General features: G+C 45.0%; 1 protein-coding gene across 3 annotated transcripts; it reads left to right on the forward strand.

The window, feature by feature from the left end:
- The first annotated feature begins 4,550 nt into the window (after positions 1 to 4,550).
- On the forward strand, positions 4,551 to 14,998 carry txlna (taxilin alpha). 3 transcript variants are annotated; one of them, XM_021323196.2, is made up of 11 exons: positions 4,551 to 4,717; positions 5,127 to 5,339; positions 6,633 to 6,887; positions 7,031 to 7,122; positions 10,260 to 10,430; positions 10,512 to 10,706; positions 10,794 to 10,913; positions 11,026 to 11,100; positions 11,181 to 11,273; positions 11,355 to 11,450; positions 13,190 to 14,998. In XM_021323196.2, exons 2-11 carry the CDS (start codon positions 5,129 to 5,131, stop codon positions 13,517 to 13,519), a joined length of 1,638 nt encoding a protein of 545 aa, XP_021178871.2. In that variant the 5' UTR covers positions 4,551 to 4,717; positions 5,127 to 5,128; the 3' UTR covers positions 13,520 to 14,998. The 3 variants fall into 3 exon arrangements, with proteins under 3 accessions (XP_021178871.2, XP_021178872.2, XP_012731218.2); XM_021323197.2 differs by having other exon boundaries at positions 4,551 to 4,677; XM_012875764.3 differs by having other exon boundaries at positions 4,553 to 4,709.
- Positions 14,999 to 15,270: the final 272 nt, after the last annotated feature.

Consider the following 15,270-nt stretch of genomic DNA (forward strand, 5'->3'; position numbering starts at 1 on the left):
ATCAGGAACCTCCTTATTTACAGGGGAGTGAGCAACACGCCTCTTTAAATAAAGTTTGAAATCCAACTTGTCTTCCGTCCTGGACGCTGTCCGTGTCTTTCTGAGAATCTCCAGCCGGCCTCGGCTCAGTCAAAAAGACGTCTACGCTACAAATGTTTACACGTCTCCTTCGTTTGGAAGCCTGTAGGCCCCTCACCAAGCAGTCCTGGTGCCTCCTCTGCTCCGGTCCTCTCATTTCTCGCTCCTATTTATTCTCCTCTTTTCCCCTGTCGACCCGTCTTCGCTCCAGAGTAACCATGCCTATACTGTGACTCGACTGGACTTTACCGACGGTATGAATGCGTGACCAGAGACTAACACACTTTCAGCTGAAACATGACACACAAACAAACATGGAGGAGAGAGAGACAGAGAGATAAAAAAAAAAAAAAAAAATCAACAGCCGCATACAGGAAGCTGCAACAATATCAGAGATGTAAAGAAACTGTATTGAATTTAAACGTGTTCAGAGGAAATACTGTACAAAACGAATAAAGTTATGTTTCAACCCTTTCATGGCTGTTCTCCATTTTTGCCGCTTGTGTGAAGGAGGGGAAACTGGACCGGCGCCCGAAGCGTGGCGCTATACGTAACTGGTAATCCTGGGTTTCTTCATTCTTCATTTGGTTTTCAAAAAAAAAAATAACGTTGATCCAAATGGCCGGGTATTAAAGGTTCTTCAAAGACGAAGCTGAACCGTTTGATGGGTTTGAGTCGAGCCCCTCTATACTCTGGTACCGTTAAATAAAAGCCAGGGTGACCGCCTCTCACCCACCTGTGTAGTTTCATCTCAGAATGAATTCAGCTGCTCCGCGACCATCACAGGTTAGAAACGGTGGCGATCAGATGTCATCTGGAAGACCCAGGAATGCAACGAAGAGGTGGTTCAGTTTAAAAGCAGGACCTGGACTAAAGGCGGCCTCATGCAGAATGTGTTTACCGTATTGGTAAACAGTTATAGATGAATGTAATTATATACACTACCAGTCAAACGTTTGGACTCAGCTTTGTCATTCAAGGGCTTTTCCTTATTTTTATGACTTTCTACATTGCAGACACACAGTGAAGAGATGAAAAGTATATAGAGTTATGTATCGAACACAAAAAAAGTGAGCTAACGATTAAAAAAATCTTTTATTTTTTTACATTTTCAAACCCCTTTTCTGTTTTGATTACTGCTCTCTTCTCCGTGAGCTTCATGAGGTTAGTCATCTGAAATGGCTCTCCAACCTTCTTGGAGGAGTTCCCAGATAATAGTAATAAAGACAAACCTTTCACTGAGATGGGGAGTCCAAACTTCTGACCGGTAGTGTACCTTATGCGTAACATTTGACCTCTATGACCATTGTGTATCTTAGTTGACTGCTAACTGACTGAAAATGCTGTATGTGCATGTTTGGTGAGTAAAGGAGGGCAGAGGTCGTTGAAAAGCTCTTTGAGTTGCCTGGTTGGCTAGAAAGGAGTTATAAAGGTACAGTCTTTTTACTAAGTGTTATTATATAGCGTTGTTTTAAAACTTGTTAAATGGTGGGAAGTCAATTTGACCACTAGAGGGCTCCAAGCCTCTAAATTATGATTGGTAACAAGCCATTAAAGGCAAAATCTTTGAATGCTAAAATAAAATCATCACACATTCAAATCTCAAAAACAATAGAAGTACCTCCATTGTCCCACAATGTTGAATTTTGGGTGGAACAGTGGCAAAAACTAAACTTTATATATATAGATATATATAGATAGATATAGATGTGTGTGAGAGAGAGAGAACTTAACAGAAAGTGAGAAAAATACTGTGCAGTTATTCATGGATAGCAAGGTAGATTGAGGTTAAAATGCAATGTTCTAGTTAAAATAGAAAGCAGCAGTCAATTTACAGAATGACCTTAAAAAAACTGACATGCATGGTTGTACAAAAACAAAAAAGGGAAGAAGGTAAAAACTGCTCAGATACATTTTCTTTAAACAAAAACATTTTAAGTTAGAAAATAAAGATGAAATCTTTCTTTTAATCTTAACAAAATTAACAAAGATTTACAAAAGGCAATGAGCAATAAATAAAACCCTTTAGAGAAAGAAAATGAGCCTAAGAAAAAAATAGATTGAAATATAGTTTAAAACTGAAGAAAATACAACTTAACTGCAGCAAAGTCACATCATTTATCTTTTTTATAAATGATCAAATTGTGGGTGCACTTGGTTTTTTGAATGCAAAATCAGCCATATTGTCATATGAAATGTCAGCCCTAATTTGCCTTAAAGAGGACCTTATGTATGTTTCATTAGATTGAGCTTTGACAAGTCGAGTAGTTGCTGATTGATCCAAAATACACATGTAGGTTCTATGGTCTTTGTCGCAGGTAGTGGAACAACAATGAGTCAGTTTACGTCCATCTCAGGTCCCACTAGTGGCCTCAGGTGCCTACATTGGTATATGCGACAGACTGCCGACCTGTCCAGGGTGTACCCTGCCTCTCGCCCAGTGAACGCTGGAGATAGGCACCAGCAACCCCCGCGACCCCATGAGGGATAAAGCGGTTCGGAAAATGGATGGATGGATGGATGGATGGATGGATATATATGTTGCTCTCTCAACCACCCCTCTTACTCCTGATCAGGCTTCATCTCTCAAGCTCAGGTCTGGGAGCTTGAAGATACTTCTTAGTTGTTCCTTAGATTTCTCTCTTCTGGACTGAGATGTCTGATGTTTCTCCAGGTATCTGTTGGAGCCACTTCTCCAGAGTGGGGGTTACTGCTCCGAGTGCTCTGATGACCACAGGCACCACTGTTGTCTTCACCTTCCAGGCTCTTTCTAGTTCTTCCCTGAGCCCTTGGTATTTCTTCAGTTTCTCTTTCTTTCATGATGTTTCCATCACTCGAGTTGACCACATCAATCACAACGGCTGTCCTCTGCTGCTTATCAATGATCACAATGTCCAGTGGTTGGCCATTACCATTTTGTCTGTATCTGGAAGTCCTAAAGGATCTTAGCTCTGTCTTTCTCCACCACAGGGGTCTCCCATTGGTATTCTGAACCGATGTTTCTGTACACTATACCAGCCACTTGGTTAAGGCGTTTCATGTATTCCTTCCCTGCTTACACCCTGCTGTGAGAGGCTGGATGGTTTCTGGGGTCTCTTTGCTTAGCCTGCACCGGGTACCTTACCTGGTATGGTAGATCTGGGCCTCTTGTGCTCAAGGCCTGTTCCTGTGCTGTCCTTCAGTCCTGTTCTCTCTAGCCTCCCATGATGGTTCAGTTCCCTCTTTTCCAGCTTCCATTGTCTGAGACATTCACTGAGCGCTTCATCCCTCTAGGCCAGGGGTGTCAAACTCATTTCTATATAGGGCCCCTTTGGCGTCATGAAGTCATTATAAGGGCCGGTTGCACGTGTGTAGACGATAATTTTCACTTCATAATTTCATTCCAGTTCACATAGAAGTATAAAAAATGCACAGTAACATAAAAGTAGCAACCTTAGGCCGTTTATACAGTTTATCTGCAAAAAACGTTGATATTGGGGTGAGTTACACTTACAGGAGGCACAGATTTAGCCATTTTATACACTTTCAAAGGATATATGCCTCTACTTTATTATTTTTGGCTCTTGAGGGCCGGATTATTTACCTTGACGGGCCGGATTTGGCCCGCGGGCCTTGAGTTTGACACCTGTGCTCTAGGCCATCTTCCTGATATATAGCTGGAGCTTGGGTGTTTCATCTTTAATGGTGCCTCTGATACTCAGTAGTTCTCTGCCTCCTTCTTTGCGCTTAGTGTATAGCCCGTGGATACTGGATCTGGGGCGGAATCAACCATGCGTGGCGAGTAGTTGTCATGTTTTAACATTTTAACATCAGTGATCTGAATTTCAGCAGGGTATCCGATTACTGGCAAGGCATAGCTTTTGTCTGCAAGGACCTCGGATATATATATATATATATATATATATATATATATATATATATATATATATATATATATAAACTCTAAGAATACTGTGGATTGTTTTAGTGGCGTGTCCAGGGTGTAACAGGCCTTTAGCCTTGTGCTTCATTGCTTTAGTTGAGGACTGACCAGCCTTGGCGTTGTTAATGAATCAGAATCAAGTTTAATCGCCAAGTAGGTTTGCACTTACAAGGAATTTGACTTGGTGTTGATGGTGCAGACAAAAAACAGAAATACAATAAATTAAAATGCATGTATATATACGGAAGCTATATACACTCAGTAAACTGTGCGTTAATGTAACGCAGAAGCTTGTAAGTCCTGAACGAGGGAGAGAAACAGTGTCCTGTTTCACGGGCGGAATGAAGAATGAAAAAGAATGAAAACCTTCTTAAGTTTCACTCCTTTGCTAACCTTTTCTGTTCATGAAAGAGTGTCTTTATTTTTAAACACGACGACTGATTTATCTTCTTGTCAAGTTAAGAGGTACACGTTACCTTCTTTAATAGATAATGCAATTAAGAAGAGCAGTTCATAACCCAACGAAACCGATAGAGGGCGCCAAGCAGCCTGCTGACGCCTGAGGCGCGCTTTTACCCTGGAACGAGGAAGACAAATCCAAAGTTATTACCGGAAGTTAGTTGTTTTTTTTCCCCCAGCACAACCTCACGCTGGTAACGAACCCTGCTCCTTCACAGGTACATTAGCAGTTTCCCTCTGGGCTCTTCAGGTAAGGAGGTGTGTGTGAAATGACCCAGACGGGGTGTACGTGTTTGAACGGCGACATGTTGGCGGTGGTGGGGGCTTGTTGAGTCGGCTGTGGCTCCTGTCCCGAGCTAACGCTGCTCCGGGTTCAGGCTGAGCCACTTTTAGCTGCTAAGCAGGGTTAGCCTGTACTCTAATGGAAACTGAAAGCTCTTGACTAGTGCCTTGAATTAGTCAGAAATAACCCTAGTTCGACATTTGCTTATTCTATAACAAACGTGTGCTCTCTTTAGACGCTACTGACTCGGTGTCACGTTTTTTTTAACCGATAGTTTTATTTCTGTTAAAGGCGAAACGGTGTGATGGTGAACCGGGCTTGTCTCGCCGGCGTTAAAGGGTTTGCCCGTAGCTGCCTCCTCTTAGTCCCGTCTTCTTGTGTCAGACATGAAAAAGCAGGACACGGAGGAGTCTCTCGGCAGTCCTGGCAGTGAGGATGCTCCACCCACGGCCTCGGTCTCCGGGTCCCCTCCACCTGACGCTCCACCTGCGGCTGAAGCGGCCAACGACGGCTCGGACAGCGGCAGCCCCAAACAGGCCCAGGCCCGGAGCCCCCAGGCAGAAAGCCCCCCACAAACCACGGAAGAGGGGGACGAAGGTAAGGCGTTAAAAATGTCAACTGCACCCAGGACGGGATCCTGGTCGGGATGTGTAAAATAAATAAATAACAACTTTATCTGGCCTGGCAGTAATTTAGTCTCACACTGAAAATGTCTGGGGAAAAAAACAACAACCCTTGATTTCAGTTTTAAAAACATTCAGTGGAGTAAAACTAAAGCCCGCATTAGGAAAATGACAGTTTTTCAGTGAGATTACCCTCAATACAGAAACACAGAGAGGATCTCGTCCATTCCTCTTCGCTCAGTCGCTCTTGATCGTCCAGACTCCTTGGTTGTCTTTTAAGTCCTCCGTCATCTCGCTATGGGGTTTAGCTCTGGGCACATCTTCAAGCTGAGACCACCTGATTGGTGTTTTCAAAATGTCCGAAAAGCGCAAGCCCACAGCATCACAGGTCCTTCACCTTGGTGCGCTTTTGCACACACAGATCCCCCGCTCAAACCCATACGGGGTGTTTGTTGCCAAACTCTTAAATCTGAGTCTGGTCCGACTGAAACACACGGTCGTGGCTAAACAAGTCCCAGAGGAGTTTAGACGTGTTTGTGGTTGTTGGACTGGAAAAAGGCTTTTCTTCTGACATCACTCCCAAAGAACGAGTTGACATGTAGATGTGATTTTTTTTATTGTTCGCTGTGAAGAGTTTATGAAGATGAAAAGCGGAGCTGGCTATAGACAAATCTGTGACCAGGCAGACCAGTAGGAGCAGCGGACGGCCACTTTGACCACGTGGCCATAATGGTACATTGACTGAATTCCTGTTGTGCTTTCATAATATGGACCCCTCAAAGCTTTTTACCCTAAAAGCCACATTTTTTTCCCCCTTAATGCAAATTTGCATTAATAATAGTTATGACGTAATAACCGCAGATCACTCCCAGGTCATCGTAGACCTCACTGCGGCGAAGTAATCCCACCCCTCTCTGCCTCTTTAGTACGTTTTCTTAGGTGATCCGTATTCCTGCCAAGCGGCCAGAAGCTGAAAGACGTGGCCAAGTCACCAGTTACTGGATAAAAGTTCAGAGAAACTGTGATTAAGTAGTGAAGATGTTGTCAAAAAGGCTTCAACGTGATTTTTATTTTATTTTTTTTTCCCCGACAAGTGTTTTCAAATTAAAGGATTTCATAAAATTCTCTCTGTGGGAGCATCGGACTGCAGTAAAAGCATGAATTAATTCCTGCGCCGTCAGTAGTTGTAGGCGAGCTCCCGGTCAGACTGCTGTTGCCATGGTTTCCGTGTAGCGTAACCTGCGACTGTCTTCCCCTCCGTGTCCAGCGGCCCAGGCTCAGCGCGACATGGCGGAGGAGCTGAGCCGGCAGCTGGAGGACATCCTCAGCACCTACTGCCGGGAGAGCCTCCAGGATGACGCTGGTGCCTTGCTCAACGGCCAGTCGCACAGCCCGGTGCTCAACGGTTTGACCGGCGAGAAGGAAGACGACAAGGCGGAGGAGGGCAAAGTCAACGGCGGTGACCACGGGGCAGAGAAGGAGCAGAAGAAGACGCAGGAGAAGAAGAAAGTCAAGGGTCTGGGTAAAAAAAATGGACAGACGTTGTAGATAAAATGCAGTTTTCGGCTGATCAAAGTTCTATGCTCTGCTGGACGAAATAGGACTGGTGTGTTTTCCGTCGTTTAGCGGAGACTGTCTTCAGTTTGATTCGTTTGTGTTATGCAGGCAAGGAGATCACTCTCCTCATGCAGACTCTGAACACCCTGAGCACCCCTGAGGAGAAGCTTGCAGGCCTCTGCAAGAAGTACGCCGACCTGGTGAGTCATTTTGGCGCTGAACTTTTTTCCTACTTTAACCAGAAAGCCGGTCAGCGAACGCACTCTTGACCCTTGAAAGAAAGGATGAAGTGATGGCGATGAACCCTGAACTTCAGTGCCCTTAAAATCCGGTTCTGTTTGCTGAAATCTATCAATGCGGTGTGTCCAGAAAGTATTCACAGCTTTTTTCCACACCTTTCTCAAACATACATCAAATTAATTCTCCCCCTCAAAAGATTTACACACAACACTCCTTAATGATGACATTAGTTAAGTTTTTATTAGTTTTTTGTAAATACATTAAAAGTAAAAAAAAAAAAAAAAAGGAAAGAGAAATGTCATATATATACATATTCTCATGGGCTCGCCTCGTGTTGTAGGTCCTCAAAAAAAAAACGGGTCATTTTTCAAATACTTGATCTCTGCCGCAAATGCGCACCACAAGAAAAAAAGCAAAGAAACTAAATGGACGTGTGTCCCCCAGATTCATAGTCCCCCACATTGTGCCTACATGAGGCAAGAATCAGCATCGTCCGCAAAACCGACGATTAATGCTCCGTTAGTTTACATTGCAGCGCCTCTCTTCCTGCGCCAGTGACAGGCCAAGAGAAAGTGGGGCGTTATTGTGAAGAGCAAAGATAAGCATACAAGGTTCTAAAAATCTGAAAAGCGTTGGTATTCAGCCGCTTGATCTCCTTAAATGAAAGGCTTTACACCCAACGGTCTACATCTGGCTGTTAGAGATCTTGAGAGAACAAGCAGCATCGTGGAGAACAAGGATCCCAGCCGGCAGGTCGGGGGGGAAGGTTAAGACCCCCCTCCGCACGGTGCGGCCCCCACCAACCTCACTGAATTGTTCAGCTTGGACCGGGTCAGGCCAACAGCAGCTTTGAAGCCGCCGCTCCCCTCCTGTGGAACACTCTTCCAGACCAACTCAGGCACTAAAAAGCTTCCCTTTTAGAAAGGCACATATGGGCTAATGCTGTTTTATCTGCTCCTGTAGCACTTTGAGATTTATAGTGACATGTGTAGTACATTTGCAATAAAATGTATTATTAAAAGTTGGGTTAGATTAGGAAACAATGTCCCATACTTTGAGTTCAATGCATTGTCTGAAAGTCCAAAAGAGAACAGAAAACTGTAAAAAACTTCTATAAGTGGTACCAAATGAGATAAGTTTCCCATAGTTTTCAAAGCGTCTGCAATCTGAATGGATTTTAGTCGTCTCTTTATAGAAACGCAGAGGGCGGAATCTAGTTGCATTTTTGTTTGTTTGTTTGTTTTTGAACAAAGCTTTATTGAGCACTCCTAGAAACAACTGGCTTTAAAACATCTGCACACGCAAGGTTTTTTTTATTGACCTTCAGCTCTGCCTATGATTTAATTCAGCCACAAATCCTTCAGAAAAGCCTGATCCAGCTGAATGTGAAGCCATTTCTTAATTCAGTTGTGTCGTTCTGTCCTGTCTTTTAGGCCACAGCAGGTGAAGCTGGACACTTAGAGTCAGCCTGCTAACCACAAATGCCAAGTTAAAGGGCCACAGGTGTGCAGTGGATGAGTGTGCCAGCTGATGCTCAGCGAATCCATATTAACCCGGATGAGACGGTGGAGATGCTGGTGGATCCCGGGTCAGTCGGGGTCCCGCCCGGTGGCCGGGGGCACAGGCACGACGCCCGGCTGGTGTACTCCTTCAAGCTGCCAGGAGTCGCCATGTTATGATCCATCAGCATCTCCACTTTCTCTGCAGACTCAGGCTGTTTGCTGCTTTTACAAATTGACTCAATATTAAGGAATGACATTGCATGCTGGTCTTGTAGCTCCGCATTAAAATGAAAAGCTTTGAGTAAGACAGCAGGAAATGTCATGGGTACACCGGCTCCTCTAACTGCTCCACGACCGTTTGGTCAGACCGTCCTCAGAGAGAGCGACTATTTTTCTCTCACGCTCTGCACCCCACGTCCTACTAAACTCAGGAGGAAGGTGCAGCGTTGTTCTCTGTTAGCAAAACCGCTGCAGGCATTCATTCCTTACATTATCAGGTACATTCGTTCAGTTTGGTCTTTGACACATGAGCGTTATGACCCTTTTCAAGAAGTGAACTGGAGTACAGCTTATTTGGTTTATTTTTTTCTGCGTTTTTTAAATTTGTACTGCACCTTGATCAATCTGTGGTTGTCGTAAAGGGGGCTCCTCCAGTTTTATTTCAATCAGGAGAACATGCCGCTGTTTTATGTAACGTAACTTTTTATTGTTTTTTTTAACCCTACAAGTTTTCAATAAGTCCTTGTCAGTAATGTGTTTGTTTGTTTTTTTAGGGCTGAACGATTTTGCAAAATAATCTAATTGCAATTTTTTTTCTTTTCTTAAAATTGCGATTTAATGTAATTTTTTTTTTAAATATATACAAACAACAAATCAATCTGTTTCCTCGCCGTGCGGATTAGTTGTTAAAAGACCCACAGCATCTAAACTCGGAGCAGAAATGATTGCGTTCTGCCTACAATATATTTCAACCAAATTTGACTTTTCTCTGCATTAACCACAAGCAACATAAATGGCCTCTAAATAAAGATGTTTGTAAACACGGACTATTTAAGACAATAACTTTTAATATTTCTATTGATCAGAATATTATTCAAGAGAACAGCTTTTAATTGATCAATCCTTGTTGAACATAAATTGCAACCAACAAACAAGTCTATGTATTAAACTGATTGACCTGTACTTAATGCTATGTATGATAATACAAACTCTAAAACAAGTAATAAAATTAGAATATGTCACTGCTGCAACTGTCTTCCCTTCCATGTGGAGGCAAACCCACTTTAAACATATTACCAACACCTAAAGGACGCGTCTAATTCCCTAATTGTTACATAGCCAAAAAATTGCTGACCTCTGCGATTTGGAAATTGCGTTTTTTAAAATCGCGATTGTATTAAAAATGCGATTAATTGTTCAGCCCTACTTTTTTTTGTGTAATGAATTACACTTTTTTAAAATAATAATAGTAATAAACTATGTATTGTGACAAATACAGAGACTTGGCTGTAAACAAACTGGCCAAAGAACAACATGCGTCTTTGTTCTTGAACCCTTCTGAGCGCGTTGCCCGTTTTGTCGTTCCCCTCTTCCAGGTGGAGGAGCACCGCACCTCTCAGAAACAGATGAGGGCGCTGCAGAAGAAGCAGAGCCAGCTGGTGCAGGAGAAGGACAACCTGAGGAGCGAACACAGCAAGGCCATCCTGGCGCGCGGCAAGCTGGAGAGCCTCTGCAGGGAGCTGCAGAGACACAACCGCACACTCAAGGTACGCAGCGCACGGTCAGCCTGCCACGCCTCTTCAGGCAAGACCGGCTCCCGCTGAAGAGAAACGCTTCCTTCCCTGCAGGAGGAAGGGATACAGAGGACGCGGCTGGAGGAGGAGAAGAGGAAGGAGGTGACGTCTCACTTCCAGGCGACGCTGAACGACATCCAGGCTCAGATGGAGCAGCACAACGAGAGGAACGCCAGCCTCCGACAGGAGAACGCCGAGCTGGCCGAGAAACTCAAGAAACTCTACGAGCAGTACAAACTGCGGGAAGAGGTGAGACAGAACTTCCTGTCTCTGCGTTGGCTTAGTGGGCTTTATTGCATTCTTTCCGTCTGCGTGACTGTGTGTAACCCCAAACAGCACATAGACAAAGTGGTGAAGCACAAAGACCTGCAGCAGCAGCTGGTGGATGCAAAGCTGCACCAGGCGCAGGAGCTTCTGAAGGAGTCGGAGGAACGGCACGACCGCGAGAAAGACTTTGTGAGCATCATTTAGATCAAAGTGACCCGTGTGGGCGGAGTGTCTCCAGGTGGTCCACGCAGCTGTACAAATGCCTCCTCCCCTTTGCTTTGTTTGTCTGTCCCCTCCGCAGCTGCTGAAGGAAGCCGTGGAGTCTCAGAGGATGTGCGAGTTGATGAAGCAGCAGGAGGTCCACCTCAAGCAGCAGGTTGGCCCTCACGCTTCCAGCTCAGACTCGCCCGCTTGCAGTGAAATGCCGTGTGTAACAGAGCCGTGTTGTCTTCCCAGCTGTCGCTGTACACGGAAAAGTTCGAGGAGTTTCAGACCACGTTGTCCAAGAGCAACGAGGTGTTCACCACCTTCAAACAGGAGATGGAAAAGGTGGGCGATAATAGCGGCGATGTGGTTTTGACTTTTGTCCACCGTTTCCTAACGTGCCGCTGTTCGCCTTTCCGCTCACAGATGACTAAAAAGATCAAAAAGCTGGAGAAGGAGACGGCGATGTACCGCTCGCGGTGGGAGAGCAGCAACAAGGCGCTGCTGGAGATGGCCGAGGAGGTAAAGCTCGCCTCCTTCTGCTTTATTCTTGTTGCGTCGCATGCAAGGCTGCGCCAAAATGTAGAAAGAAACCTCAGAGTGAGGTAGGTGCCTGTCTTATTCCAAAGAGGACTGGAAATAATTGCTGTCTGAGGCATCCTCTGTGTTTCTGATGGGCTTCACTCAGTTAGGACTGACTGTCGGATGCCCTGGAAACTGCCTGTAAGAAATCGCTTCTTACAGATTGTCACATTGCAAACGCAAGCTTGAGTGTTTTATTCAAGCTTTCTGTGATAGAAATAAATTAGCACATCGCTGCAAAGTAGAATGAAAAGAATATTGTGGAACTTCAATATATGAACCGCATCTGAAGACGGATTTTCCCAAATTCAAATGACTGCTCCAGTTTTCCTCCGAGGAAAATAGTGTGTCGTCATGCAGTGCTCCCCTCCAGAAGTTTGAGGCTGTGCAAGGAAGCTTAGAACAGCGTTTCAGTCTTTAGTTAGAATAAGGTGGGACCTTCTGCAACTTTCTGATGCTCAGGCACAAGTATCTCTAAATCTTGTCCTTAGATTGCGAGCCTTGGAGACATTGGCACAATTTCTGCCGTTACTTGGAGGAAGTAGGTAATGTGACGCTGTGGGCCCTTGATGCTGAAATCTCTGGGTGTTGGGTTATATCCGTCGGTTCCAATTCATCATCACTATTTAGCTTAAATACTCTTAAATAAAATCCAGAGTAGCCAATGGGCTTGAGAGGTTGTCTAATCTGTAAATACACTGCGCCTGGGTGTAATTTAATAGCACAGAGCACCGTACTATTTATCCTCTGAAAATGAAACGAATATGGCACGGCTTCAAACCTGCCGAAACGTGAATGTCCACCTGAACCAGCAGAGTGAGCAAGGAGTTCATTAGTCAGAGAAGCTGCAAAGATCCACCGCTCAGGTCAGAAAGTGTCCACAGGACGAGTCACTATCAGTGAGAGGAATGAATAAAAGAGAGAGTCTAATTAGCCTAACAAGCCTTGTAAGGGACACAGCAAACATGGAAGAAGGTGCTTTAGACCAAATCTCCCACTAATCATGTCTAAGGTGGTGGTAGCACCGTGGTGAGGGGATGCTTTTCCTCAGAGAGACCTGTGCGTAGGTTTGTTATTTAGCTGCTTCACTCTTCATTATTCCACGAGGCCTCCAGCTGATAAACGTTTTTGTGCGTTGATCTGTACTGCAGCAGACCAGAGCGTTTTTGTGGCGAAGCGCTGCGCAGCTCGAAGGGAAGCTCAGACCAACAGCACCCGTCGGTCATTGGCCTGTCCGTGTCCGTCACGCTAATAACAGCCTATGGTTCCCGGAGGATCGTTGCTGCACTGTTGCAGATACAGGAGCTGTACTGACCTTATGTAGCTCTCAAACACCCATGTCGTACTGCTAACAAGCCAAGACTCAAAGGGCACGGCTATAGGGGCCACAGTGGCACAGATACTACGGCGTTCGTCCTGCAACCGGTGGATTACCGGTTCACACCCTTCCTCCAACCGTCTCAGTCGCCATGTCTTTCAAGAAGACACTTCAGCCTTCTGACCACCGCCAGCTTTGCTTGCTGGCGGTGGTCAGAAGGCCCTGTGCCACAGATGTATATCGCTTAATGACTTGATAAAGCGTTACCCAAGTGCAGGCCATTTTCCATTTGGTGTTTTTTGTGTAAAGTGTCTCGCCGCTGTTTACAGGCTGACCAATCCTTTCCTCTGCATGTCTACAGAAAGCTGTGCGGGATCAGGACTTCGAGGCCCTTCAGGGTAAAGTCCAGCGGCTCGACAAGTTGCGGCGGGCGCTAAAAGTGGAGCGAAACGAGCTGAAGAAGAAGGTCCAGAACCTGAACGGGGATACCGGCGGTGCCACAGGAGCCCCCGCCTCCGATCCTGGGACTGACTCTCCCTCCCCCCCTCCTACAGACTGTCTGCTGGAGCCCAGCAGCTGTCCTGTCCCAGACTCCACCTCCTGCTCCCACTCCTGCCACTGCGGCCCACAGCTGGACACAGACGCCCTACAGCAGGAAGCAAACTCCCCGGCTGTTCCTGCACAGGAATGAAGCGGAACCACTCACTCCCCCCCCCTCCCATCCACGTTCAAACCAGCAGCCGGCAAGCCGTCACTCCCCCGCTGGAAGAGCAACACTGGTCTGAGAGATTAGGTTTTAACAGCAGGGGGTGATGTGTCGACTTTATACACAGCGAGACTGTGAATCAGCAATCCCTCTCAAGGGATTCAGTAAAGCATTTAATGTAGTTTGATTTGCTGCAGAAATGCACCTCCTGTGATTTATTTAATACTTTAGGATCTAAACGTGGGCACGGGCTATAAACAGAATGTGTGTGTGTTCAGGGCTTTGTCAATGGTAGCGTAACAGTGTTTCATTCTAAAAGACACTTTTAGCATCATATCGACTTACTTTGTGCATTCCTAACGTCTAACTTGGAACATTCTGGAGCTACTAATTAATTATCAAGGGAATTTTCTGGGCTTATTTTTCCTCCAGGGCCCATAAGTTGGTTTAGGTTTTCACTATTCTCACTGGTAACATACTACTTTTCTTTTTTTGGTCCTTTGGGGGGGGGGTGTTTTGTTCTTTTTCCTCCTTACTCCTGTTTCTTTCATCCTGGTCGCATACATCCATACTTTGTTTCTGGCTTCATAGATCCCATTTTTTTCTTATTCCTGTTACTATATATCTGTTGGATTTCCTTTAGCCCCTCCCCCCCCCCTCCCCTCCTTGCCTCTTACATTTGACGTTCAGATTACTCACTGGCCATATGATGCTAGTTTAAGCTTATTTAAATTGTCTTCTTTGATGCTGGGAAAATGATGCGTCCCACCTCCAGATTTCAGGTGGCCTTGGTCAGTTTTATTTAGGTTTGCTTATAGTATGGAGAAGAAAAAAAAAACACTTTAAAGTCCTTGTTAACGACATTTGCCATTTCTACATCTGGGACATGTGTTCTGTTTGTCTACGCCACGTTCTGAGGATTGCTGTAGTTTGTAATCAGGTGTTAATCAAGAGAATGTCAAGTACCTCTATGCAACGCTTGCGTCTTAGTTTCATCTTTAACGAAGTGTTGACTCATGAGCACTTAGCTTGAATGTATATTCATTTATGGATGTAAATTCACTTTAAAAACCAAGACTAAACATCTGACAGCAGAATGCCTTGTGGAAAAAGGAGGAAAGTTTGGGCCCTTAACGTAGAGCTGCTCTTTGGGCGTTATAGGACGCATCTTTTGAAAGATGCAGAGACTGAGCCAAGTAGGGGGAGAATGGAGCAATTTTTTTTTTCCTGAAATGTTTCACTCACTAAAATGTTGGCTTCTCATCTGAATGACTAATGTTTATGAATATGTAGCTACTGCAAAGTGGGGACACTTCCATTGTCCCGCGGGACACATTCATTACTATCCAGTTCATTTGGGCTTAAGAAGGAACCAAAGATGTTTCCTTTTGTCTTTTGCAGTACTTTTATCTGACCCTGTATATTTTTCTTGTTCAATAAAAGAGCTGTGTATGTTTGAGTTAATGCTGAGTTGTTTAAAACTGACTTGTGCCACAGATGAAATATTACTCGGGGGAAATTGACGGGAAACCTGTTGCCGTTTGCAGACGACGTTCTGAGCTGAAAGACGAGAAAAGAGCACGTAGGAAGTGTGGTCTAAAGAGTAGAGCAGTGAAGCTGAGCAGAACAACATGCATGTGTTTAATAAAGGTAGACCTAGAGAGACTTGGGTGAACAAGTTTAACCAACCATCCAAAGCCTTGGTCAGCGTTGCTAGGAAGGTGAAGAAGAGGATG

Source organism: Fundulus heteroclitus, chromosome 13 (genome assembly GCF_011125445.2).
Source record: "Fundulus heteroclitus isolate FHET01 chromosome 13, MU-UCD_Fhet_4.1, whole genome shotgun sequence".
NCBI classification, from domain to species: Eukaryota; Metazoa; Chordata; class Actinopteri; order Cyprinodontiformes; family Fundulidae; genus Fundulus; species Fundulus heteroclitus.